Source organism: Callospermophilus lateralis, chromosome 1 (genome assembly GCF_048772815.1).
Source record: "Callospermophilus lateralis isolate mCalLat2 chromosome 1, mCalLat2.hap1, whole genome shotgun sequence".
In the NCBI taxonomy this organism is placed as follows: Eukaryota; Metazoa; Chordata; class Mammalia; order Rodentia; family Sciuridae; genus Callospermophilus; species Callospermophilus lateralis.
In genome coordinates, this window is record NC_135305.1 from 73,764,066 (window position 1) to 73,791,624 (window position 27,559).

Below are 27,559 nucleotides of genomic sequence, written 5' to 3' on the forward strand. Positions count from 1 at the left end.
GAAATGGAGAAATCAATGATCAAGGACATGGTCGAATTGATCCAGTGGGTGAGCTACAGTAAATTCTTATGTAAAAGCCACTGTATGGTAGCCTGCTGAGAGCCAAGACAGCCACCATTATATCCTGGTACATTATGGTGGCCGGCAGGTATAGATCCAAACCCAGGCACACAGACCTGTGTAATTCTACCTGGGTCCAAAAATCTGACCTGGCAGAGGCCCACCACAAGACCCATTGTGTGACTAGATGTCACCATGGGCAAAAAGTGAAACTTAAGCAGTCAGGGGCAGAAAAAAAGAATGTCCACATCCTAATGTCCTTTTCAATGCTTTATTCACTCAAAATCACCAATATGGATCCACTGCAGACAAATCAGAGAGGGGGACTAAGAAAACCTGCATCTCAGATGGCACCATGGCATGTCTGGAAATGGAAAAATCAATGATCAAGGACATGGTCAAACTGATCAAGCAGGTGAGCTACAGTAAATTCTTATGCACCTAATAGACGAAAATGTAGGATTAACACTCCATTGTATTGGCTTAGAAACTAACTTCCTCATCAAAACTCCTAAAGCACAAGAAGTAAAATCAAGAATCAATAAATTAGATGGTATCAACTAAAAAGCTCTTTAACAGCAAAGGAAATAATCAAGAATGTGAAGAGAAAGCCTATAAAATGGGAGAAAATCTCTGTCACCTGCACCTTAGATAGAGCATTAATCCCCAGGATACATAAAGAACTCAAAAAACTTAACACCAAAGGAGGAAAAAAAAAACCCAATCAATGAATAAGCAAAGGAACTAAACAGACACTTCAAAGAAGAAATGCAAATAGTCAACAAATATATGAAGAAATGTTCAAAATCTCTAGCAATTAGATGAATGCAAGTTAAAACTACACTGAAATTTCATCTCACTTCAATAAGAATGGCGACAATCAAGAATACAAGTTACAATAAATATTGGCAACAATGTGGAGAAAAGGCATACTCAAACATTGCTGATTGGAGTGAAAATTGGTGCCACCACCATGGAAAGCAATTTGGAGAGTCCTCTGAAAACTTAGAATAAAACAACCATTTGATCCAACTATCCCACTTCTCAGTATATACCCAAGGGACTTAAAATCCACATACTACAGTGACACAGCCACATCAATGTTTATAGCAGCTCAATTTACAATAGCTAAGCTATGGAACCAACCTAGGTACCTTTCAACAGATGAATGCCTAACGAAATGTGGTGTAAATATACAATTCTCAGCCATATTAAAGAATGACTTTATGACTTTTACCCGTAAATAGATGAAGCTGCTGATTATTATGATCAGTAAAATAAGCCAATCCCCAAAATCTGAAGGTCAAATGTTCTCTCTGATATGTGTATTCTAACATACAACAAGTGGGGGGGGGGGAGATAAAAGTTCCGTAGATTAGACAAAGGAGAGTGAAGGGAGGGGGATGGGAACTAGAATAACAGTGGAATCATTCTGACATCTTTCCTATGTACATGTATGAATATACCATAGTGAACCATATCATGAACAACAAAAAGACTGGAATCCTAATTAGAATAAGATGTACTCCATGTTTGTATAATTATGCCAAAATGTACTCTACTGTCATGAAAATAACAACTGAAAATAACAACAACAGAAACAACAACAAAATACTTCTCTCCCTAAAAACATTTCAAAAGGAAACTTAAATGCATTCTGACAGAAGATGAAATCATTCAGATCTCCAATAATAAGGAAAGTAGTCTTTAATATTATATAACCAAAGATGGAATCAAAAAGATGAACTTAAAATGAACTATCTATTATTAGTGTGAGTGTGAGGGCAGGGAAAGAAATGAGAGAAGAGGCAATTTATATTCAGAATTCTAACTTGGGCATTAGAAAGATGGTAGTTAAATAAATCGAGTCAGATACAACACTAAAGGAAGGGTTTATGATATGTAAGAGGAAATAAGTTTGGTTAGATATTTATTAAACTTTGAAATATCTGTGGATTTACTCCAGGAGGAGATGCATCCTATTACAGGAAGAGAGTCTAGGAAAACAATATTTTTATGTGTCTGGGCCTGACTCTTTGCATTTACCCCCACTGGCAGCCTAAATGCACATGATGTGAATGTTTTGCCACCTGTTACAGCTCATCTGAAAGAGCTATGAGGTGAAAAGTCTAAGACGCACAAATGGTCGTATTAGTAATGAACTATTCTAAGTGAATAAAGAAAAGGCAAATTTACAAAAGTTAAATTGAAGTACTACTTCACATACTTGAAGCAGAACTCATAAAACTCAGAGTTAACATTTTAAAATCTCAGTATAATTTTCCCATTCAGCTGGAAGTTTGATGCTACTGAAGCATCAACATGTGGAAATCTATTTGCCTATTCTGTTTATGATTTTATAGGTATCCTTCCTATCTCAATTCCAAGTAATATACAAAAATTTAATAATATTTTTAAATGACATAGCTAAAAATACATTTTTGGTGGATGAGAGGAACTCACATTATCATTGCAGCTCTCTGAGAATGAGTTAAAACAGCAGTTCCCCAGTGAAAACCAAGATAGGAAGATGGTGGGGAAAAGCTGGTTGGCAAAACAGTGAGCTGACTCTCAGAAGAAAAAGTATTGATTACTAGAATGGAAAAAACCATTTAAAAGGTAACAGATGGCCACAGATTTAAGTGTGCTATGGCACTGTGTGGGAGGGGAAGCTCCCCTCTGAGGAGTAGAAATACATTCTCCCACCAAGTTTACAAAAAACAGATGCTCACCAATATATCCACACTCTGAGAAGAAAATGAACTCTGAGAAGCCAAGTTGAGTCTATCTGGATGAAAGTCCTGGAGTTCTCTGACTAGAGAGAGATCCAGCACTTCTCAGAATAAGTGATTAGAAGAGGCTAGCCTGCACCTACAAGGTGCAATTTGTTTGGACTTCCCTTGCCAGCCTGCCAGAAAACTTTGCATTTTACCATTGTTTTGAGATTTTGTTTTTTTATTTATTGCCATGTTCTTTGTATATGTAATTCTTGAATACCCAAGACCAAACAGCCCCTTAGGTTTTTACAAAAGTTAAGAGTGGGATTCTTCTAGGGAGAAACTCTGAGTGACTAGTCCATCAATCTGTAGAACATAAAAGAAGAAAATGTACTTTCATTTGAAATTATCAGTGTGATCTTTAGGATAAGTAGCTCAGTGGATGAGATGAAAGTGGGACAAATCAATATCAGGAAGAAAGTGGAGACTCCAATGCCACATCACCCATGCTCAGAGGGGGCTGAAGGATAGATTTGCATGCCCCGTATACTACTCCACAGCACACAAATGGGGGCTCTCAGAAGAAGCACCATGATGCAAAACACATCCCTCTACAGATGGGGCAAGTGAAGGAGCTGGTCATCAGTGTTGCCAGGTATGCCCTCTTAACCCAGATTTATTAACAACCCCAAAACCAGCAGAGATAGCCAGGCAGGAAGAAGGCTGAACTCAGCATACATACTAGATGTTTGGCCAGTTTGGTGAGAGATGAAAACAAAATAGTATGATATATGCATCATAGAGACTTCCTCACTGTTAGGCGTTTCTAAAACTGAAAGTCCTCTATTTCAATAACCTCACCAACAGTAAGATGAAATGTCTACGTGTTAGTTACTGCACTAATTGTTTAATATTAACTGATCCCCCCACCCTGACAATTTTCATTTTTTTCTGTGTTCTAATTCTATATGTTTTGTCAACTAATTAGGTCATCTCTCCACACCTCTTTTCTTTTTTTTTCATCTCTATTCCCATCTCAGCCTCTATATCCATTTTAGTCTCCCAGTTTTAACTCTGTCTTCTGTCTCTTCACACCCTTTTACTTTTTTTTTTTTGCTTTTCTATTTTTTAACCCATCTTCTAACTCAATTTAGAATAGTATCACCAATGCTTAATAGTTTTAGTCTAGTCTACATTCACCAATTAATAAAGTTGTAGAAATCATTAATAATAGCACTTATATGTTGATATGTGATTTTTTTTTTTTTTTTTTTGGTACCAAGTATTGATTTCAGGGCAGCTTAGCTGCTAGGATTACAGGCATACACTGTGAGGTTTGCTCTTAAATTATCATTGTTATGTGGGCATCCTTTCTTTTCAAAGGGGTATTGGGGGTTGAAATTAACACTTTGATTATGCTGATTGAATATGTTGAAGCTGATATATGTCCAGCCAATGACCTATTTTAAAGATATAACTACTCACCACAGAACTTCCACATGAAAGGGAAAGAGGAATCCAACTAGACAGATGTGTACTATCAGGCCTCAGTACACATGAGGAAACAGGCCAATAAGAAACCTCCAAAATTACTGCCCAGTAACTGGATCAACCTACATTGATGTAGATGAAATCCCAGAGAAAGAATACAAAATTTTGACTATTAAAATGATCAATGAACTAAAAGATCTAAGGAATGACTAATAGAGAAAATATAGGATGTGAAAGAGCATTTTACTAAAGACAGAGATTCTTAGAACAATCCAAATACTGAAATTTAATTACACAACAAATTAAATTAAAAATTTCAGTTGACAAACCTTGCCAATAAATTAGACAACATAGATGATGGCATGCTAGGTGTTAAAGACGAGGTATATTAGCATGAAATAAAGTAAAATAAAGTAGGCAGAAATAAAGTAAAAAATATGCAAGAATTCTGGGACAACATTAAGAAACCACATTTAAAATGATTAGAAATGAAGAGGGAATTGAGATATAGGCCAAAAGCATTCATAATATTTTCAGTAAAACAAAAACAGAAAATTGTCCTAATCTGGGAAATTAAATGTATACACAAATACAGGAAACATGTAGAGCCTGAAATAAACAGAATCAGAAAAGAACCTATTCATGATGCATTATAATTAAAATACTTAACATACAGAACAATAATAGGATTTTTAAAATTTCAAGAGAAAAATACATTTAGTGGTAAATGTAAAAAAATATGATAAAGGAGATATCATCACAGAAAATTCTGAAATCCAAAGGATTATGAGTTACTGTTCTGAAAACATATATTCCAATAAATTGAAAAACATAGATGGAATGAGAAAATTTCTAGTCACATACAACCTAAGAAAATTGAACCAAGGAGATAAAGCAAACCTCAATAGACCAGTAATAAGAAATGAGATTGAAACAGTAGTAAGAAGTCTTCTACCAAAGAAAAACCCAGGACCAGATGAGTACTCAGTAGGATTCTACCAGGGCTTTAAAGAAGTAACACTAATGCTTCTCAAAATTTTCCAGGAAAAAAAAAAAAGAGATGGAACTCATCCAAATTCTTTTGATAAAACTAGTATCACCATGTTACCAAAGCTATATTAAGTATACAGAAATGTAAAAATACTACAAATATCTTTCATCAAGGTTACAAAATTTATAATAAAATATTATCAATCCAGATTCAACAACAAATTACAAACACTGTACACCATGATCATTTAGTTTTATTCTAGGGATGCAAGGTTGGTTGAATATTCACAAATAAATGAACATAACTCATAATACAAATAGCATCAAAGTCAAAAATCACACTATTTCAATAGATTCAGAAAAGTCTTCCATGAAATTCAGCACCCATTCTATAACTCCAAGATTGGGGATTCTGTCAGTGGCTTGCGATGATACCTACTATGATACCTTAATATTTTATCTGTGGTGTTAATTAGAAAGACGATGAAATAAATAATTGAGATATCCGGACTTTAGCTATAATTAATCATACCAGTGTATCCTAAATTACTAAAATTACTTTGTACATTTAGCATGAAACCTACTAATAAGAAATGTACAATTAACTGCATATTGAATTATGTAAAATTTTCTGAATCCTTAACATGGGGCCATAATTTTTGTTTATTATATGTGAAGATTTTGTGAATTGTTCTTTTGGCTGTTTTTATGTCTCAGATATGAGGTCACCCCCAGAATTCATGCATGAGATAGCGCAAGGTAGTGTAGAGGTAAAATGATTGGATTATGAGATTCTTAACTGATAATGGTGTTTTAGTCAGCTTTTTTTTTCTTTTTTCTTTTTCTTTTTCTTTTTCTTTTTCTTTTTTTTTTTTTTTTTTTTTTTTTTTTTTTTTTTTTTGCTGCTGTGACTAAAAGATCTGACTAGAACTACTGCAGAGCAGGAAAACATTATTTGGGGCCTCATGATTTCAGAGGTCTCAATCCATAGACAGCAGGCAGCATCCCTCTGGGCTTGAGGTGAGGCAGAACAATGTGGCAGAAGAGTGTGGAAGAGGGAAGCAGCTTACACAATGATCAGGAAGCAAAGAGAGACTTCACTTACCTGATACAAATATATACCCCAAAGCCACACTACACTCCCAATTTCCCACCTCATCCAGCCACACCCCACCTACCTTCAGTTACCTCTCATTAATCCTGTAAAGCTATTAATTAAACAATTAGGTTAAGGGTCTCAGAGCCCAATCATTTCTTATCTGAGCCTTCTTACTTTGTCTCACACATGAGCTTTTGACAAACAACTCACATATAAACCATAACATATGGCATTAATCTACTGATACAGAATAATTAGGTGATGACTGTAGGCAGGCAGGGTGTGGCTCAGAGAAACAGGTCACTAGTGGGAAGCCTTAGGGTTTGTGCTTTATCCCAGGTGAACAGAGCTCTCTGCTTCCTGATTGCCATGTCCTGAGCTGCTTTTCTCCACCATGATGTTCTGCCTCACCTCAGGCCCCTAGCAGTGGAGTTGGCTGTTTATGGACTAAGATCTCTAAATGTTCAAATCAAATAAACTTTTCCTCTTCTTATTGTTTTTGTCAGGTCTTTTGGTCATGGCAACAAAAAGCTAAAAAAAGAAAAAAACAACAACAACAACTGTGAAAGAAACATTGTCTTAATTGGCAATTTCTTCAGAAGAGCTTAATATGCAAAGCCAAAATACATTATACCTAGTTCCCAGAATCTGGATATATAGACATTTTAGAAAAATACCTAATTGAGCCAGGTGCAGTGGCACACACCTGTAATCCCAATGGCTCATGAGGCTAAGACAGGGGGGTTTCGAGTTGAAAGCCAGCTTCAGCAACTTAGTGAGGCCCTAAGCAACTCAGTAAGATCCTGTCTCTAACAAAATACAGAAGTGGGCTAAGGATGTGGCTCAGTGGTTAAATGCCTCTAGGTTCAATTCCTGGTACCAAAAAATAAAAAGTAAAAACTAGTACCAAGAGCAAAAGATAACCATTGGCTAAGTAGGTAATGACAATTAAAATATATATATAATAAATAAATATGCAACAAATAAATATAGTAGGAATGAACAGTAAATATCTTTCCCCAACAAGGGAAAATCTGGCATCAAACCAATACAAACACAGGAGTAAGATATTAAAAAAAAAAAGAAAGAAAAAAAAGAAATTGTGTTTGAAATAAAAATATAAACTAAAAATGTGTCAATATGTGTTTTTATAAAATGCTATCTTTCGTCAGGTGTGTTAGTGCATACCTGTAATCCCTGTGACTCTGGAGGCTGAGGCAGGAGGATCAGAGTTCAAAACCAGCCTCAGCAACTTAACAAGATCCTGTCTCTAAATAAAATATAAAAAAGGGCTGGGGATGGGGCTCAGTGGTTAAGCACCCCTGGGTTTGATCCCCAGTACAATCAAACATACACACAATCTTTCATCAGTCTTGAATGGCCAATAAATCAATATACTGAAGTTCAAGAGTTAAATCTTTAGTATCTTCTTGCTCTGTTCAAGTCACACTCTTTTCCTTACCATGTTTCCCAAACTTGTGAGAACAAGTGATTTGTATTCTCATGTCTCATTTCCCATTTTAGAAGGAAAATGATCACTTTCAGTGGATATGTTAATCTTCTAGAAAATTGTATTTTCTCCAAATGTTAGATCCCAAAGTAGTAGGTTTTTTTAGGGGGTGGTGGCATACTAAGGATTGAATTCAAGGGCACTCAACAACTGAGCCACATTCTAGTTCTATTTTGTATTTTTTTTTTTAAAGACAAGGTCTCACTGAGTTGCCAAGGCTGGCTTTGAAGTCTTGCTCCTCCTGACTCAGCCTTCTGAGCCTCTGGGATTACAGGCATGTACCACCGCACCCAGCCCCAAAGAAGTAGTTTTAAACAGAAAAATATTAAATATTTAAGGAGATTAAAAGGCCAATCTCCTGCATTCTTCTGATGCTCAGCCTGTGTCCCAGCATCAAGGATTTACTAACAACTCACTTGTGGTTGACAACAGATTTTACTCTTTTAACTACATTAGATTCTTGAGGTTATAAAGCATATATATCAATATTGACATCTGGGGAACCAACCAACACACACCATTTTACCCTGCTAGATTTCCCACAGACAAGATGGAATTAAAAGAAGTCTAGATGTCATCATAATATCAGGTTAAGGGAATAGTTTCAGAAAGGAAAGTTAAGATTATATACAATATTATGGTTTGGTATCAAATAGGACCTACCTTATTATCAACCAGAAGATGAGAAATTGTTAACCAACTGACATTTTTATCTTAAATTTTTTATATACTGCCTATTGCAGAAAGATTTCTAACTAAAAGTTTGGGAAGGAAGAAAGAGTTGGCAAAATGAAGTAAATGAAATGAAAGAGAAAATAAAATAATTGCAATTCCCCATCAAATAATAAGGTAGGTCCTATTTATCAATTGTCTTTAAGATGAATTAAAAATGCTAAGTAAAAGTAAAATTGTCTAAAAGAAGATTAATAAGAGGCATAAAGAAAGGAAGAATGTTTCTATTGCTAACAGCAGATGATGTTCTGATTATATTTCTCACAGATCATACACATTCAAGGTTTCCTTCAACTTACTTTTCATGTGTCCTGGGTTCCCATCTTTACCACAAGGAGTCTAAAATGCTCCCTGTCCTGTTGTCTAATACTGCAGCACCTGCCATTCTGCGTTTAGCAACCCATGCTCTCCGTTGTTATATTTAGGATGTATTCTGATTTGCTTAGAAATTTTTACTTTTCAGCAAGTAGGTATATGGAATTCACATGGTGCTTATTTTTATCTGAATATGAAGTATTTTCTTCATAGGTATGAATTTTCACAAATTTCCAACTGTTTATAAGGGGATTAGGAGAAATAGTTCCTGGCAAAGGGGGAGGATTACAATGGAAAATAATTAAATCTCTCTATCTCTCTTTGGTTTTATTTTATTTATTTTATTTTTTGGTGGGGCGGGTACTGGGGATTGAACTCAGGGGCACTCAACCATTGAGCCATATACTTAGCCCTATTTTGTATTTTATTTAGAGACAGGGTCTCACTGAGTTGCTTAGCACCTCAACATTGCTGAGGCTGGCTTTGAACTCCTGATCCTCCTGTTTCAGCCTCCTGAGCCACTGGGATTACAGGCATGTGCCATTGCACCTGGCTGAATCCTTTTCTCTTGAAAACCTTTCTCTCTTCATAAATTCTTTCCAGTCTCCTATCATAAGATGTGCATAGATGTGGTGTTTTATTAGTAGAAAAATATTGGAGAAGACTATAAATATTGTGTTCATGAAAGAAGTTTCTTATTACTATAAAAGTAAAGTAAGAACTAAAATCTATATCTTTGAGATAGTACTTAGACATTGTATTACCTCCTTAGGTACAAGAACAATAATAAATTTTATTACAAATCACATTAGTCTTTGTCATTTTATAAAAGCTATTCCAGCATATTAAAAAGGCCTGATTTGCTTGTTGAAAATAGTTCCTGCAACAATTTGCAGGGATGCTCCAAAATCATACACTCAGGTGAAAACCTGGGCAAATCCATTGACATTTGAAAAAGACTGAACCTATAAAGGTTGGATCTGATTTCTACCCAGAATTTTTTAAAAACCACTTTTACTTTTCATTGAGCAAACAGATATCATATAAATTAATGGCAAAATTCAGTTATAAGCCAAGCTGCTCACATTAACAAGACATTGAATTCCCCAGACAATCAGACAAGGTCTAGGGAAGAGAAAGCTCCTGTAATCTTACAGATATAACCAATCACCAATCCAACATTGTTTAAGTCATGTAGTCTTGTTTAATTGCAATTTTTTATCATATCAGTTAAAAATGTTTTATAGTGTTTTCCTATTGAGTCACTCATTATAAACATACAGGATGGGTTAATTTCACAATTGAAAGAATTCACAGTTCCATCATGTTGCCATTATCTCAAAATACCATATTTGGTAGTTGCTTATTCCACGAGGTTAGTAATACCCGGATTTCTCCTTGAAGCTTATATACTATTTGTAGGGTAAAAACAGTGGGATAATTTTCAGGATGCTGGCTAGCATATATAAGCAAAGGAGAAGAAGATGTTTAATTATTAGCAATAATTTAAGAAGAAATGGAAAGTTAGTTTGGACTCCACATTTAAACATCAAGAAGTTTAGAGTCAGTTGTTTTACAATTTGGAAATATTTCTAATCTGGATTATTTTCCATTAAGTGAAATTCTAGTTCTCTCTTCTCTACTGAACAATCATACACAAGATGAGCTGTTCTTGTTTTAAAATATTTCAGGTCATTCTCTGCTTAATGTGTGGATTCAGATAACATCAGCTTCACTTGACTTGGAGAGATCTAAAATGATAAACGTAGAGTGAAATCTATGTTAAGAATTATGTTTTTGAGGTGTTGTTATGTTCTCATGGCTACCAAAGAAATAATAGAACTTCTCAAGTTTGGTCTTTTTACTTTTTAGTCTACTTCAAGACTGCAAAAGTGCAATACTACTGTAAACGGGGGATTAACTACTTTAAAAATACATAAATAGTACCTATTGCATTGACTTTAGTTGAGTATTAAAAAATACACAAATAGTTCTTGTTTCATTGACTTTGGTTGAGTATTTGTATATGATGAGGAAATAAGGGATTTCTCCATTTGATGTGTTTTATATTTAGCTACCTAATTTTCATTGGCCCTGGGCTTAAATGCACATCCCACATTATGAATTTGATACAACAAATATTACCCCCTTTTCTTTTTTTGTGTGCTTGTGCTTGTAGTAGGGTTTTGGTACTTGGAACTTATTAATCATAACTAGTATTTTTTAAATAATTAGATGTGAATCTGAAAGCCTATATTTGTATATATACATGTGCATATGTGTGCTTATGTTTTCTACTAATAGAAATAATATTTGTTGTCCCAAAGTAATTTTTGTTATATAAAAATGTTTTATGTATCTTCCACAGATTTTAATGTTACATGTGCCTTAAAGCTCCAAACTGGTGCCCATGTCTTATATATAAATCAAAGGAGATTTACTTCATGCAATTCACTTTCTTGTGGCAGTTAAAAGTAATTACTATTATATGAGAAGCTCAATATTTTTCCAAATTTCAGGTAACTGACTTGAAATAATAAAACACATAATGAAGTTAGTCTCATTATATTAGTGTTTTAGGGGTTTGGCTTTCCACTTGCCAATGTAAGAATAAATCTGGTTTCTGAGATTTAAAATCAATTATACATTTAAAATTATTTAAATGTCAAACAACGTTTAAAAATTGTTATTTATCACATCATCACAATTCAAAGATACTTTCTGTTGGAAAATTATTTACTAGCCCATCTTCATAGCTTTTGATTCAGAAGGTCTGGGTGAAGCCCAGAAAGTTGAAAGCTTCCACTTCAATAAATTCTCAATTCATCCATAATAGTGAACTGATTCATCTTATGTTTCTGTAATAAATAGATTTTTTAAAATATAAATTCAATGATTTCCAAACTACTTTTTATTATTATTTTGTATACTCCTTTGATATTTAAACTGCCGGTTCTTTTGTTGGTAGCCCTGTGTCCAACAGCAAAACTTTATGATTTTTTCTTGAAACTCTGTAATATTTGTGGGCTGAGAAATGAGATAACTTGGTCACCTGAATTTGGATAGGAAAATAAACCTTCTCATGTGAGTGGAATCATGTGGTATTTGCTCTTCTGTGCCTGGCTTATGACACTTAATACAATGTTTTCCAATTTCATCCATGTCATCACAAATGACAGAAGTTGTTCATTTATACTGTTGAATTGTAGTTCCTTGTGTATACATCCCACATGTCTAAAACATGCATTCACAGATGGGCACTCAGGTTGATTCCGTATCTTGATTCTCATGGATAATGTTTCAATAATTATGAAAATACAGTTATTGCTTTGACATACTGATATAATTTCCTTTGAATATTGTGGTAGTCAGATTTTCCATAATTATAATAAACACTTGGAATAATCAACTTCTAGTAAGAAAAATGGTTATTTTGGCTCACAGTTTTGGAGGATCTTGTTCAAGATTGAGTGGTCCTGAGGCTTTGAGCCTGTGCTAAGGCAGCACACTGTGACACTGCTTGCCTTGTGAATAAGAAGCAATAGAAAGAATGAAAAATAGCTCAGAGTCCAAAAATCTCCTTTGAATACATGCCCCCATTGATGTTAGTACCTCCCATTAGGCCCCATCTTTCAAAGGTTCCACTGTCTCCCAGTGGCACCACCCTGGGGACTATGATTTCACATGTGACTATTTAGGAGATATCCAACAACCAAACTAGTGCAGGTATCTACCTACTATTGTGATTGCTGGATCATATAGTAGTTTTTGTTTTGTTTTGAGGAGAGATGTGTCATCAGGCACAAAGATATAGGTAGGAGGAATAAGTTCTACACACATGCATAACTACAAATAATGATATTGTGTAGTTCAAAAGAGCTTGAAGAGAGGCTTTTTAACATTCTTGCCACAGAAATGATAAGTGTTTGAAGTGGTAGAAATATTGATTGACATTATTTAATCATTATACATTTCATACATCATACATGTATGAAAACATCATACTGTGCCCATAAATATGCACAATGACTGCATGTCAATTAAAAATAAAACTTAAGAATAAAAATGACTTCTGATTTAGTTCTCTTTATTTAGCATATCCACTCTACACCTGATGAGAAAGGGGCTTAAACTTCCTGTTTGTGACACTGTTTGCTTTACCAAAAGTGGGTGAAATTTTGACTGTTACCAAGTGGTCAGTAAATTAAAATCATTTGCTATGTTAGTGAAGTTTCCTTTGAGATTAGATGAGGCTAATAAAGAAAATTATATATTTTTTTTGGAAATAAACTATTTTTGGAATAATCAGAATACAAGATTTGGGCGTTACCACATATATGTATATATCTAGAGATATAAACTCTGCCCAGTTACTGGAATGTGTAAGGTATACTTCAACTTTCTGTGCTCCAAAGACCTCATTTGAAGATGATGATCTCACAACACTAGAACCTAACTCATGGAGCTGCTTAAAGATTGAATGACATAATGAATTAACCACATTGAAAATCACAGAGAGGTCACAGATAATAGGCAAAACTAAGGTTGGATTCTTATAATAATATTGAACTTTTAATTGTAATATCATCTATAATTATGCTTTGAAATATGCCTCATGGATTTTTTTAACTTGCTTTGTGATTTAGAGCAGTATTAACTGAGTCACCATAAGTAGGTAGTAAAACCGAGAAATCCTGTAATACTTCTAGTAATTAGTATATTTTTTTAAAAAATAAAGTGGTTCATTTTTGTCCTGTAGGGAGTTAAGTAATTCTATTGAGGCCCATTTATTGCCATTATATAATGGGTTCCAATTAATAACTATGGAAGACTGATTTTAACTAATTTTGCAAGTTATGTTTTTCGAATGGGTCATTGCACTTTTCAGCTCACTGTTCCTTCATCAACTTCTCAGAAAAAATATGTAATTAATATGGAAGATATTACCCTGTATTCTTGATTCAAAGTAAAGCTTCTTTCATTGTTGATGGTGAAAATAGTTTGAAAGTTTTACAGCTTTGCTATGCAATCTGACCTTTGCAGCACCCACAAAATGGAATGCTTACATGCTATGCTTAAATTCTTTTTTACAATATGGTATACCATTCTTTCTTAGCATAACATAGTCATTTTAGGCAATTGTAAGTTTGACACCTGATTTCACTTTAACAGCACCTGCCCAGAATATAATTAACAGTCCATTTTTAAAAAAGGACTTCCATACTGCACAGATGGCATTCTTCATAGCAGTCAAGCAACAATATATATTGGAAACTAGCCAAACCGTCTGCAAAACATTTTGAGAATTTCAAGACAGGCATTTGAATGGAAGGAAGATTTTTCTTTTTTTCTCCAATCCATATATGAACATTTGTTAAAATCTGTTCTTCACTTTTTCTACTTTTTCTTTTCTACTTGGTGTATTATTAGTGTACTTTCAAAATCTTTAGTCTTTGTTTTAGTTTGTGGTTTTTATATATTACCCATTTAAAAAAAAAAAGATATTCTGGGCTCTTTTTTTCAACTTTACCAGTTTTGATTTACAAGTATTTACTTGGATGAATCTTGTACCATCTCATTCATGCATTTATTCAAAATGTTTTTTGCTTCAAGTTGTCAAGTTCAGAGTCAGAGCTCGTACTTTTCAAATTATGTTATCACACACCTCCAAGTGTTATAATTTGCTTCACATAAACTGTAGCATTCTACATTTATCAGTGTGGTTTCTAGGCATGGAAGTCCAGTGTTTCCAGGCAGTAGTTACCTTTTCTAATTTACATGAATTCAGAACATGCATTGGTCCTGGACTATCAAAGACTGTTCAAAGTGCTAGAGACATAGAAATGAACACAACAGGCAGAATCTTTGTTCCCATGAAGTCTATATCCAAAAGGGGGAAGAAATTAGTAGATAGCTTACCTAATGGCTAATGGACTATACTTATTAAAAGAGTAGAATGTGAAATAGTGCCATTTTATTTAACAAGATTAAGGATGACCTCAATATGGAAGACAAAAACTAAAAGACATAAGGAAAGAAGCCAACAGCCTTACGGAAGAGCATTTCAGGAAATGGGAGTAAGGAATATAAGACCTGCATGAGGAGTGGACCCAGTGTGCTGACAGTCAGCAGGAAGTTGGAAGTGTTTGGAGCTGAGGATATTAAGAAAGGTGTTAGCATACCAAATGCGTGACCACTATGTGATTAGATATTGGGTATTTTGAGGTCCAGATAGAAGTGGTTTGGAAATTTATTCTGTCATTGAAGTATTTCATACAAAGAAGGTATATGATCTCATCTGTCTTTTTTGAAAACACATACAAATGTTTAGTTGTGGATTATAGCCACCTCTTAGAAGTTGTGGATTATAGCCACCTCTTAGAATTTACATTTAGGAAAATCACCATGAACTACTTATTAATTAATATGATTTGTAATTTTAGGTTGACCACTCTGCCTACAGTGTGTATGGAGAATTGATTAAATGTAGCAGAAGAAAGGAAAACATGGAAGGTAACTGTTTTCCTGTGCTATCTTCGCTTTAATGGTTTACAAAGTCTAGTACTAAATCAGTGTATTCTTCTGTCCAGGTAAACTATCTTGAACTTCCAATGCTGTGTGGAGAAGAATCACTCTTTCATAGAGTTTTATTAGTAGAATGACTTTTTAAATTACAGAGGGCATTTCTTGGAGTTTGAACATTTTAATCCAAATTATTTTGAATTGATCCATGATTTTAAAATATGATTATTAATAAGTGTATTAAGATGTTCAACTTTGTTAGAAATTAAACATTAATATTTAAATATATTTTTATTAGATTCAAAATAATTAGAATAGTTAAAATTATTTTATATATGGGAAAAGAAGAAAAGAGTGTGAATTTACAGTGGGAAATTGGCAAAGCATATCAAAAGTCCTAACATTAAATATAGCACCTCATTACAAATAGTTTCTTTTCTAAAAAAAATCCTACTATGGGGAAAACTAGATTTTGCTAAGAGATACATGAAATGTTCTAACACTATATAAGGAAAACTTGAAAAAAAAGGAGTAAATATCCAACACTAGGAGATTTTTTAGGTAATACAAAATAAATTCATATATTACAATAAATACTGTTTAGCTATCAAGTATATTAAATAGAAAAAAAAAGCAGGGCAGCATGGATGGTATATTACCACTGTTGTTCAAAATATGCAATTATATATAGAGATATATTTTTTAAAAACCTTGTGTTATATGAATAAAAAGTTCATTTTATAAATATTTAGAAAATAAATAAGGACCCCTTCAAAGGAAATATCTGAATATGATTTAATGTATTGCTAGAAAGGATGCCTAAATATACATGAGAGTATCAGATAAGAGTATGGTCATAGCTAAGCACCTTTTCATTTAACCAGCTTGACTTGTGGTCTGTCTTTAAATTGAACACTAGGCAAGTCTTAATAGCTTTTGATTTTTTATCTTATAAATTGCATAACATTTATTAAATATAGGAGCAAATGAAAAGATTTTTCTAATTGTCATTCTTTGAAGAATTTGTGGATTTGATAAAAAAAAATCTGCCAGTCATAGGCAAATTTGAAATTCTTAAGTTTCAAAAAAGATAAGTTAATAAAACTTATAGAATGTACAGTGTTATGAAACAATTTTTTTTTCTATTGAACAATTCAAAAAGGATTTTTTTAAACCCTATTATTTAGAAAGCAAATTCTCTATCCACTTTTTTCTTTATTAACCTCAGTATACTGTGTTATACCATATACTCATGTGAACATAAAAAATTGCCACATTTTAATGTTAGTAAATGCAAAGAAAATTGAACTCTGCCCTAAATAAAATGAAAGCCAAACAAATATTTTAACTAGCATTAATAATTTGGACCTAAATAATACTCTTGGTCTAACATTTTATCAAACTGTGCAAGTAGTGATGTATTTTCAAAATCAATAGACATCAAATGTAAAAATTGACACAATGGTTAATATTTTCAGCTATTAATGTATAAAAGGAGAGTGTGTGCTTAAATAATTTCAAGATAATTTGAGCATTCTAAAACCCTGTGACTACTCTTTAATTTAAAGAAAATACATATTCATCTCAGTAAACTATATCAAAGGGGAGAAATGAAACGTTCAACATAAACCTGATATAACTATACATTAAAACCACTATATCACCCCTTACATGAAGTGTGACAGTAATTAATTTACAAATTAATTTAATAATTTTATAAATTTATTCTAATTGAGGAATTGTTTTGGAAAAGTATTTTTAATAAAAGTAAACAATATTTTAATGAAAGGTAACTGAGCTTAATAAGTACACTGTGAAGTAATCAATTTTTTTTCTGGAATTCTTGAGTGTGGTTTGAAGCTGGATTTAAATAAAATCTTATTCAGGGGAAAATAAGATATAAAAGAAAAAAATATTTTGCTCTCAAATGCATTTTAAATAAATGCATTTAAATGCCAAGATAAGAGAACCATAAAAATACATGATAATACAGAATTAGTAGATGAAGAAGAAATGATGCCTGAATCTTAAGCAAACTACTGTTACAGGCTATGAGATTTGGAGTAGCAATCATTTTTTTTCTGGTGCCATTTTTATTCCTCTGTCCACCAGCCCTGGTATCATTTTCTAATAGCTAAAAGCAGAAATGTTGAGAAATACATGAGAATGTTATTTAGATATCATGGTCAGCTTTAGCCAAAAAATATAAAAGTGGACAAAACAAAAACAAAAGCAAAATTAAAAGTTTTATAATGATATTTACTGGCCAATCCTTAAGATTTTCAGTGTTTAGAATAGCAATTCAATGACTAAGTAATCTGTAGTTCCAATGTTTTTTTTTAGATTTTCTCTTTTTACTGAAATAATTCAATGAAGACAACTGATGACAAATACACAATTATTTCTCAATTGATTCAAAGAAAATTAGAAGAATTATGTCATTTAAGTACTATTTGATATTTTAAACATTGCACTGTACTCCAAGTACATCTCACCTTAAAAAATACCTGAATTATTTCAACAGCATCATATTTAAACATATTTAAAACTAGTTTGTTTTTAAACATCATCAGCCTGCCAGTCATGGTGGTGCATGCCCATAATCTCAGTGACTCAGGAGGCTGAGGCAGGAGGATCACAAATTCAAGGCCAGCCTCAGCAACTTAGCAAGACCCTAAGCAACTTAGCGGAACCTTGTCTCAAAATTAAAAAAATAAAAGGTTTGAGGTTGTGGCTCAGTGGTTAAGTGCCTTTGGGTTCAATTGCAAAAAAAAAAAAAAAAAACTTTCAAATTACTGACCTATGACACTCAACTGTCTTGTAACAAATTTTGCTTTAGTTCTATAGGTCCTATAATCATCTCTAAGAATAAAATTACATTTACCATCATACATATGACAATAATTTTTAAATGTTTTGTGAACTAGTGGCACTGAAAATGTACAGCATTAATTTTTATAATTTACTTCATTTTTCTATCTGTTCTCTATTCTTACCTTACTAAACTAGAGAAAACAATTCCCAGGGTTTTTTTTTTTTTCATGCAAAGTAAGTCACCAAGTTATTAAAACTGTCATTAGGATTATCTTAAACTCATTTAACTCATTTAAAAAAAATGAGTTCTAAACTCAACTCTTATATATGATCTCTGAAAAAGAAAATGTAGGCAGACAGCTCTAGGTAAATGTGGGAAGTAAAGAATAATTGAGGTCATGTCAACAAAGACTTAAAATAATATGTGGATCAGCGTGTGAGGAAACTCTAAGGTTCATCCCTCTGAGTCCTGCTGAAAAACATCATCCTATGATTCCATATTATTTGGGGGGAAAGCTCCTCTCACATTTTTATGAGTTCATACAGAGTAACAGGAACTTAAAGATAGAATTATGTGAAAGAAGCATTTATCTAATTAGATACAGTCACGTGCCAGGATTCTAGTGAAGAATAAAAAACAAACCGAGCAGCTATATTTTATTTTTGTTTTTTTATTTTTTTAGTTCACTGGTACTTCCAGAGAAAACTAAAAATATATTGATAGTATGAAAAATATCTTAATTTTATTCATGGAATTTTAATTCTAGATGGATAATGAGGAATATCTGGCTAGCCTACGTACTATTTAAAGATAGGAGAATACAAAAATACTGCAAAAAGGTAAGTTCTCAATAATACTCTGCTTATTTACTTGTTATTGTGACCAGCATCAAACATGGTAGATCATTTTAATCCTTTTGGTGGGGGCATGTGGCCTTTAAACCTCTTCCTGTTCTCCAAGTCAATTTCATTTTAAAATGGCTTAAAATTTTCTAATGAAGGTATGACGTATGGTACATATGCCTCACATTTCCTAAATGTCATATCCATTCAAAATCACTTTTCCTTACTTTATCATACTAAATTGTAATTTGTAATATCTTTCTATTTCACTATAAACATTAACTCTCTCTTTAGCTACTACTAAGCAGTTCTTTCCTATTATTTCTGGAAATTATTTTCCTGCTCAAATAAATTATCCTCTACTTTGTCCCTATTAAATTCAATTTGATTTATATCTTCCCATTTCTCCAATTTGTCAAGATGTTTTGAATTTAAATACTCTTTTACTATAAGAATGTTGGTCCACCCAAGTAGATGTCATCAGTACAAATATACTTTACATTCATTTAAGTGACTGATAGAAAAGTACAGTTTATGCCGGTTTGAATGGTTTCTCCCCAATGATAATTTAGAAATTTTGCTAACTAATGAGATAAAATTTATATCAAAAAGGGAATGTGTGATACAAATTATATAATTGTTTATTTCTTGATTACTTTATATCATTTTCAACTAAGTTAAAATAAATTAAATTATTTTTACCTGTTTAATCATTCTAAACCAATAGAATCAACTAAACAATGAAGTTTTGGGGTTTTTTAAAAGTCTATTTTTTTTTTTTAAGGTTTAGATGAACACAACACAATGCCTTTATTTTTATATGGTGCTGAGGATCGAATCCTGGTCCCGCCCGCTCTAGGCAAGCACTCTACCACTGAGCCACAATCCCAGCCCAACAATGAAGTTTTTAAAATGTTTACTGATCATTTTCCTCCATTCCTATCTGTAAGTAATTGAGGAGGGAGGTAACATTGGCAATATTTCCAAGCACTTCTAGCTAAAACTTGTAATAAATGAAAAACAATGTAATCAAGTTCTAAGTAGAACTTTGGCATCCAATGCTTGTGCAATCATGCATGACACAAAATTTGTTAATAATCCTTTATTTGTATCAGTAATATCCATTAGGACAGAGAATTCTCCTTAGATTATTTGGTTTATATTTTATATCAAATACTAGATATTCTGACTTTAAAACAACTACAGGCAGACTGGGACAGTAGCTTACTAACAGATCACTTCCCTAACATGCATGAGGTTTTGCATTTGACCCCCAACACTGGAAAAATATTTAAAAAATAAAATAATATAAACAACTATTAGATTACATCAAATTTATTATATGAAGCTATTAAAATAAGATTATTTACTTCATTGTGCTGATTTTCACTTTTTCTTCTACTTTTCAATTCAAAAACACATACATAATTTTATTTCCTTAAATTAGGGAAATCTCTTATTAAATATGCCTATTCTTAGATGTTTTTTGATTATCTAAAATTAATTTTCCCCATCATAATAAAAATATCCAGAAATGAAAAATGTAAATGACATTAATTTTGATCATGTGAGTTTACTTAAGAGATGAATTTGAGTCTTTCTTAGACATTGAAATGAAAATTTCTAAATATTCAAGAAATCACAGTAGGGAGGCCAACATTATTTACAAAGGATCATTTATTAAACACTTTTTTTTTTTTTACAAAATACAAAAGTTGTTCTGCTTGAATACATCACATATTAAAAAATAATATATTTTATGGAATTAAATTTGAAGACATTCAAAATTTTGTTTTTCATCATGTTTAACACCACTTCCAATCAAGAAGAAAACTTTTCCTTATTCATTAAATCATATTAATAACAACTAAAATGGTATAGAAATAAAATCAGACAATGTCTGCCATACAAAGCTCCCTCTGCAAGGTAACTGATTTGCCTATGATCCTAAAAATTTTTCAAGATATAAGATAGGAAGAGTTGAGGAGCAAGGCAAGTTTTAAAATAATGTATTAGCAGCAGTTGATAGTAGATGCAACATAAGATTTGTTTTGTCTGTGGTACAAGAATATGTCCTATCAGACTCTACCATATTTTTTTCTACTGGAACACAAGTAAGCATATACTGATCGTCTCTGAATGACGAAATGTATAAAACATACAAGAAGCTGGTTCTGGTTTTCAATGTGAGTGGCTATTTTCATCAGCTAATATGAATGCATTGCTAAAATTAGTGAAGACAGGAAAATGACTTAAGGGTAATATATACAGAGTTAAAATACATGTTTTATCCACTTGGTGATTTCAGGCACTGTGGCTGTTCAGGATAAAATACTTCATGATTTTTCTTGATAGCAATTTAATTATCAGTGCAAGCAAAAGCAAATACCTGCCCACTGTCACAAAAATGACCTTGTACATTTGGAATGTTCAAAGAAAGTTCATCTTCAGATCTTCACTTTGCAGGCATCTTAGTTTGCTCTTGATAGCAATTTACTTTTCAGTGCAAGCAAAAGCAAACCCACACCTGCTCACTGTCATACTTATGATGACCAAACATATATGCAATATTCAAAGCAAGTCCACCTTCTCCATCTTCACTGTGGAAGCATCCTCAATAAGTGGCCCTTAGTGTAAACTCTCTATAAATCATGAAACAAACTTGCGATGCCTGAACTTAACATTAAACACCACTGCCATAGTCCTCTCTGTGTAAACGATGTTTGGGTAAGGCTTGCCGTCACAACATTTCTTTCCTGAGAATGGAGCTGGTCCTCTCTATGTGGATCATAAGTGTGCGTGCTCTGAGCTGTGATCACTGTCATGACTGTCTTCATTTGCTAGCGAGTCCCCTGTCTGCTGGAGGGTTGCCGCACCAATTCCTGAAAGCTCTGACGGGAGAAGTGTTCCTTTTTTCACGTTCACCAGTTCCTTTTCTCGAGCTGCAGCTCCTTGTTGTCCTCCTTTTACCCTCTTCCACTTCATTCTCCTGTTCTGGAACCACACTTTCACCTTGAAGCAGGAAAGGAAACAACATAAAGAGAGTTAAAATGACACGTTGCTCTCTTATTTGGCATTGATGAAAAAACAGTGCTTCAAAGGTCTATACCAGACCTCCATAAAACAGTAGTGATAAAAATGATTCAACATTGAATTTAATCATGTTGCAAGGCCACAGTAATATTTCTTAAGCTCTCAGAATGTGCCAACAACTGTACTTCATATTTTTCAATATACATAATAAAGATATAAACAGATGAGAAAGAACTCTATCATGAAAGCTCATCCAACAAGATTGATTCTCTAAAGAATTTCTATATTTGTCTAGTCAAAGTTTCCCCACCTTCCCACGTACTTCTTTGCCTTGCCATCTATGTGTCAATACCTAAGTCAGTTTAAAATACGCTTGGGGAACTACAAAGAAGCTGTCTGAAAGGCCTTTCTATTCCATTAGAAGTGCTATTTGGATGAAATATCGAACTGAGACATTTCTCAATCTGGACTTTTGTTGGTTTCCTTTGGGGCCATAATTGAAAGAATACCTTATGTATTTCCCATACATTTATGAATCCATTTGACAACAATGGATAAGAAAATACAGTAAGACAGATTGATTAAAAGCTAACTGATGGAAGGACTTGATGGTATACCTCAGTGGCAACTCACTTGCCTGATATGTGCAAGGTCCTGAGTTCAATCCTTAGTGCCGCAAACTCTAAAACAACTGGTTGGTGAGTGTTCACATATGATTACTACCCCTAACCAAAAGTCTCAGTAGTTGCCTTTTATTTATCCCTACTTGGGTATACGAGGCATACCTGTACTGATAGCTGCATTATTTCTACTACTTTTCTATATAATATAGCATTATTTTTATTTTACAGATGAGGAAGTTGAGACAAAGGTTAAATGAGTTGCCTAAGATTATGCAGATGGAAAATGTCATACCAAGATATAACCTAGGGACTTGTTTTGTTCCAGATTCTGGGGCTTTTTCCCCACTTTGGGTCCTGCTATATTTCAAACTGCTATTTTTAAAATATTTAGTTTTTTTTAAATAAAGCATATAAAGTATGTGAACTCCATCCATATGATTACTATCATTCAGGTAATTCTCATACTTGATATAATTAGGTTTGTAAATATGACACTGAATTTTCCTGTGCTATAATTTAGGTAATTATACTACTCAGTTTAATTACCTTTGCAAGCTTGACATTGCATGTTGCGTTAGATCTGTTCCACATGAGCTGGGTCCTACTTTTGGCTTCACTTCTGAGTTTTTGTGTGAATTTGAGAAAATTATACTTCTCTCTGCCTCAATTTTCATATTTGTAATACTGGAATAATGAGCCCTTCAAGATTCTCAATAGGGAGATTTTCTCCATCAACAATTCCAGATGGAAGAAACATATAAGTCATTTCCATCATCATCACTGTCACCAAAAGTTGAACAGTCAGTCAAAATAATCTTTGCAGAATAAGAGGAACAGATCTCTTAAATTCTGCACTTATTTCCTTTTCTAGGATAAAGAGTATAGTAATTCTGTAATACAGGTATAAAATGTGCAAGTTTAAATGAGAAAGAGTAAGAGTGTGGTATTGATTTTAGAAATACTTTTGTCTACTTTGTGTTTTCTGTCTACCATGTGGAATTGTACCTTTAAAAACAAAAATAGACTGAGAGAAGATTTCATGGTTTTCCATGATATATATATATATATATATATATATATATATATATATATATATATATACACACACACACACACACAGACACAGAGATGTTTATATATACATTTATACACACATAGATATGCACATGTAAATATGTTAATATATACATATATATGGATATATATGTGCAGGTGAAAGCATTTGATGATACATCTTAATTCTAATTCCTTATACTATTTTCTTTAAGGGTGAGATTATATATTGGATATTGGAACTCCATGAAGTTAGTAATGGGACAAAAACAGCAGCAATCACATAATAGACTCATCTTCCAGAAATGGAAGGAATGGTGAAGATCTCTAGAAGTCATGGCACCCAGATTTATTATCCAATATATTATAAAATAATGAGATGAACTAAAATAGGCAAGGAAATTTTCTTTTTTTGAAAAAAAACCCTACATTTCCATATTAGCAATGTAGTATTAGCAATAAAAGTAATCCAAAATATAAATCAATATTGCTTCTAGAATAATAGCACAGTAGATTTATAAAGAGACTTTATAATAATATCACATTAGATTTATAGATAAAAATGTTATACTTTAATTTAGTATCACTTCATGAATCCTGCTTCATTGGCTGAAATTTTTTTTAAAAGAGTTTTTTGTTGTTGTTGTTCTTGACAAAAGCATAATTTCCAGGTACTTTACATTTCATTTTATAAAAATTAAGTATTCTAATGCTTTCTATTAAAATTTACATTTCATACAACAATTTCAATTTATAAAATTGTGTAGAGTGAAAATAATCTCATATCTTTTGGATGAGTTGGTCATTATTTATTCATTCATACATTTAAAAGCATTACTGAATATCCAATAACTGGCACTAAGTTAAACCAAAGATGAGAGGGGTCAGAGAAGGAGTGCATAAATCAATAAAACATAGTCCTGCACTTAAGGAATTCATACTGTTAAGAAAAGGGAAACTTCATAACAGGTACTTAGCTGGTTGTATAGGAGGCATTAGGTATATACTGAGATGTATAATGGGTAGCTCCAGACTTTACAGAATATTCTTGAACTGCTGCTGTTGTAATTGGTGTCACTGGCACATCTTGTTAGGAGATTCTCCCAGGGCTCTAGGACACGGCAGAGAGCTCTACCACTCCTCTCCTTGCCCCACACTGCTGTTGCCACATAATTATAGATAGGAATTCCTTTTCTCTGGGAATCGCATGCTGTTGAAGTTCTTGGCATCCTGTGAGCCTTCTGAGCTCACAGGATGTTATTAATCTGTTATTAATTTGCTTGAATTTCTCTACCCTAGTATCCAGGGTAGAACACTAGGTTCTTGGAAATTATTATCAAATATTTCATATACAACTAAGTATTTTATATATAATTGAAACTCAAAATTGAAATCTTTGATCATGATACATGAATTTTGTGAACTATGATTGTTTTATTTGTGCTTCAAGTCAATCGTATCTTCTGTTATACAACTATTCTAGAACTTACAAGACACATAAGGGTATTTTTAATAATATTTCTTTTTTCAAGCATAAATCTAATGTAAAATCCCATATAAATTGTGTTTTGTCATATAGGATGGTTAAAATTAAAGCCTTTATCCCAAAATTTGAGTAATAAGAAATGTTATTTTATTTTCATGAAATCACGGCAGTATGAACCAAATCTTATATTCTATTATAGCTCTGTGGGCACATAATTTTTCAACAAAATCTTCATAACAAAAAATAACTAAAAGGTATAATAGCTTATTGTCATGATAGCTAATACTTAAATTGTACAATTCCAGACTTTAATTTCCAGAACATCTTTTTATTATGTCTCATTTCTCCTGTGATCAACAAACTATTTAGTGTTTACAATGTCTGTTTGATCAAACTACTCTTTAATTAAGTACAAAAATATTTAATCCTATCTTGACTCTTTTTACAGAAAAAGGCAGCCAAAATAATTTTTCTGTTATTAATTTGCTTGAGTGATGAGAGAATTCAGAAAAAATATTTTTGTCTCTCACAAAAATATTGTAAAGGAATATTATTGTTGCCATTGGTGAACTATTGATTTAGATCTTTATTTAACTGATTTAGTCATTTATATTACAGCTTTCTATATATAAATTTATACCTGTTTTCTTAGGTTTCAAAATATATCACAAAAACAATAATTAAATATAAAACTGTACTATCACACAATTTACTAAGTTATCCAGAGGAAAATAGATTTTTAGAAATTTCTACCTATATAATGCTCTAACCCATATTTATGTAATACCATAAATGTCTGCCTTTTGAAAGAACAAATAGACATAACACCAAACATCTGGATGAAAACTGAAAATTTCAGTGACATATTCAGTTGTTTCCAAACATCTGGAATTCATAGATTTAATATTCCAACTGTTTCCATTTTTATCTTGAAATATTGTAGACACTGTCTAACAAATATTTATTCACATCTTTAAGATGTGAAAACATGCAAAGAATAATTAAACAAAATTTTCAGATTTAATGATTACATCCTTGGTGATTAAATTTGTTCATGGCAGTTATCTAGTAAACCCACTCTAAATAGGCACAAGAAAAACCCTCCCAGATAATTCAGTGGCAAAGTCAGTAGTGGAACTGAGAAATTAGAATCACGAATGCTTTATGTTACGTACAAGAAATTAAGGAAAGAAAGCCTCTGCCCTGTCTATTTGAATAAATTTATATCTGATTAGAAGAAATCCTTCAGCTACTTCTAAGAAGCATGTTGGAGCTCCTAGTGGACTCTGCTGTTTCTACAGCAGTACACTTGGTTGGAATATATTGTGCTTTTTTGGTATGTTTTGGGGGTGGGGTGGAGAGGGGAGTTAGGACAAGTTTCATGCTGCCCAGTGAATTCTTGATTGTGGTGATGCATCTCACCATTGTCCTCCATTACAGCACAACATCGATGACAGCATTTTCCTGCCTCTATAACTTTCAGTTCTGAAGCCTCTTTTTTCTCTATTAATAGTTCTTATGAACAGGCTCACTAATTTAGTGAATAGTAAAAGTTTGGTATTTTGAGTGTTTTGTGGCGGGTGGGGTGGGGATGGTGCGGGAATTGAACTCAGGGGCAATCCACCACTGAGCCACATCCCCAACCCTATTTGGTATTTTATTTTAGAGACAGGATCTCACTGAGTTTCTTAACTATTTCTCATGTTTTTAAGCAAACAATACACATTAGCTATAGGCAAGTCATATACTGAATGGAAACTCTTTTGTGGGAGGCCACAAATGGAATTCTCTATAATTAATTTTAGTCTTATATGGACATTATTACATGTTAATATTATGGATCTCATTCTTTTTTCCAAAAAAAAAGAATCTAAAGTAGCATTCACATGATGAACAAAAATTGTTAGAGGATTGATAGAAAATGCTAGTAATTATTCCTCTTTCTGTCACAGTTGATGAAATTCAACTCACAGGGTCTATTTCATTAATATCAAATAACAGTGTAATTTCATTACTCCTAACCTTACTTTTTATACATCTTTCAATTAGTATAAGTAAAATATTGTTTACCTAAGTATATCATAAGTAAATGACTAGCAAATTGAGTGAAAATATCAAAACTAGACACTTTTCTTCTATATTTGAATTACTAAACAAATTTATAAAGACAATTATTACTATCAAATTCATACACACTGATTCTCAAAAATAGTCAACAATTTCAAAAGCCAGGAAAAACTCACAAATCAAATAAATAATTCCATATATACA

The 27,559-nt window shown here is 32.7% G+C and overlaps 1 protein-coding gene across 1 annotated transcript in view; it reads right to left on the bottom strand.

Annotated features, from left to right (window-relative positions):
- Window positions 1-20,765: 20,765 nt before the first annotated feature.
- Meox2 (mesenchyme homeobox 2) overlaps window positions 20,766-27,559 on the bottom strand; it is a 64,667-nt gene continuing 57,873 nt past the window's right edge. Inside the window, exon 3 of the mRNA XM_076863080.1 lies at window positions 20,766-22,105. Within this exon, the coding sequence (XP_076719195.1) occupies window positions 21,881-22,105 (225 nt within the window). The 3' untranslated portion in view covers window positions 20,766-21,880. The remainder of the gene's footprint in view (window positions 22,106-27,559) is intronic.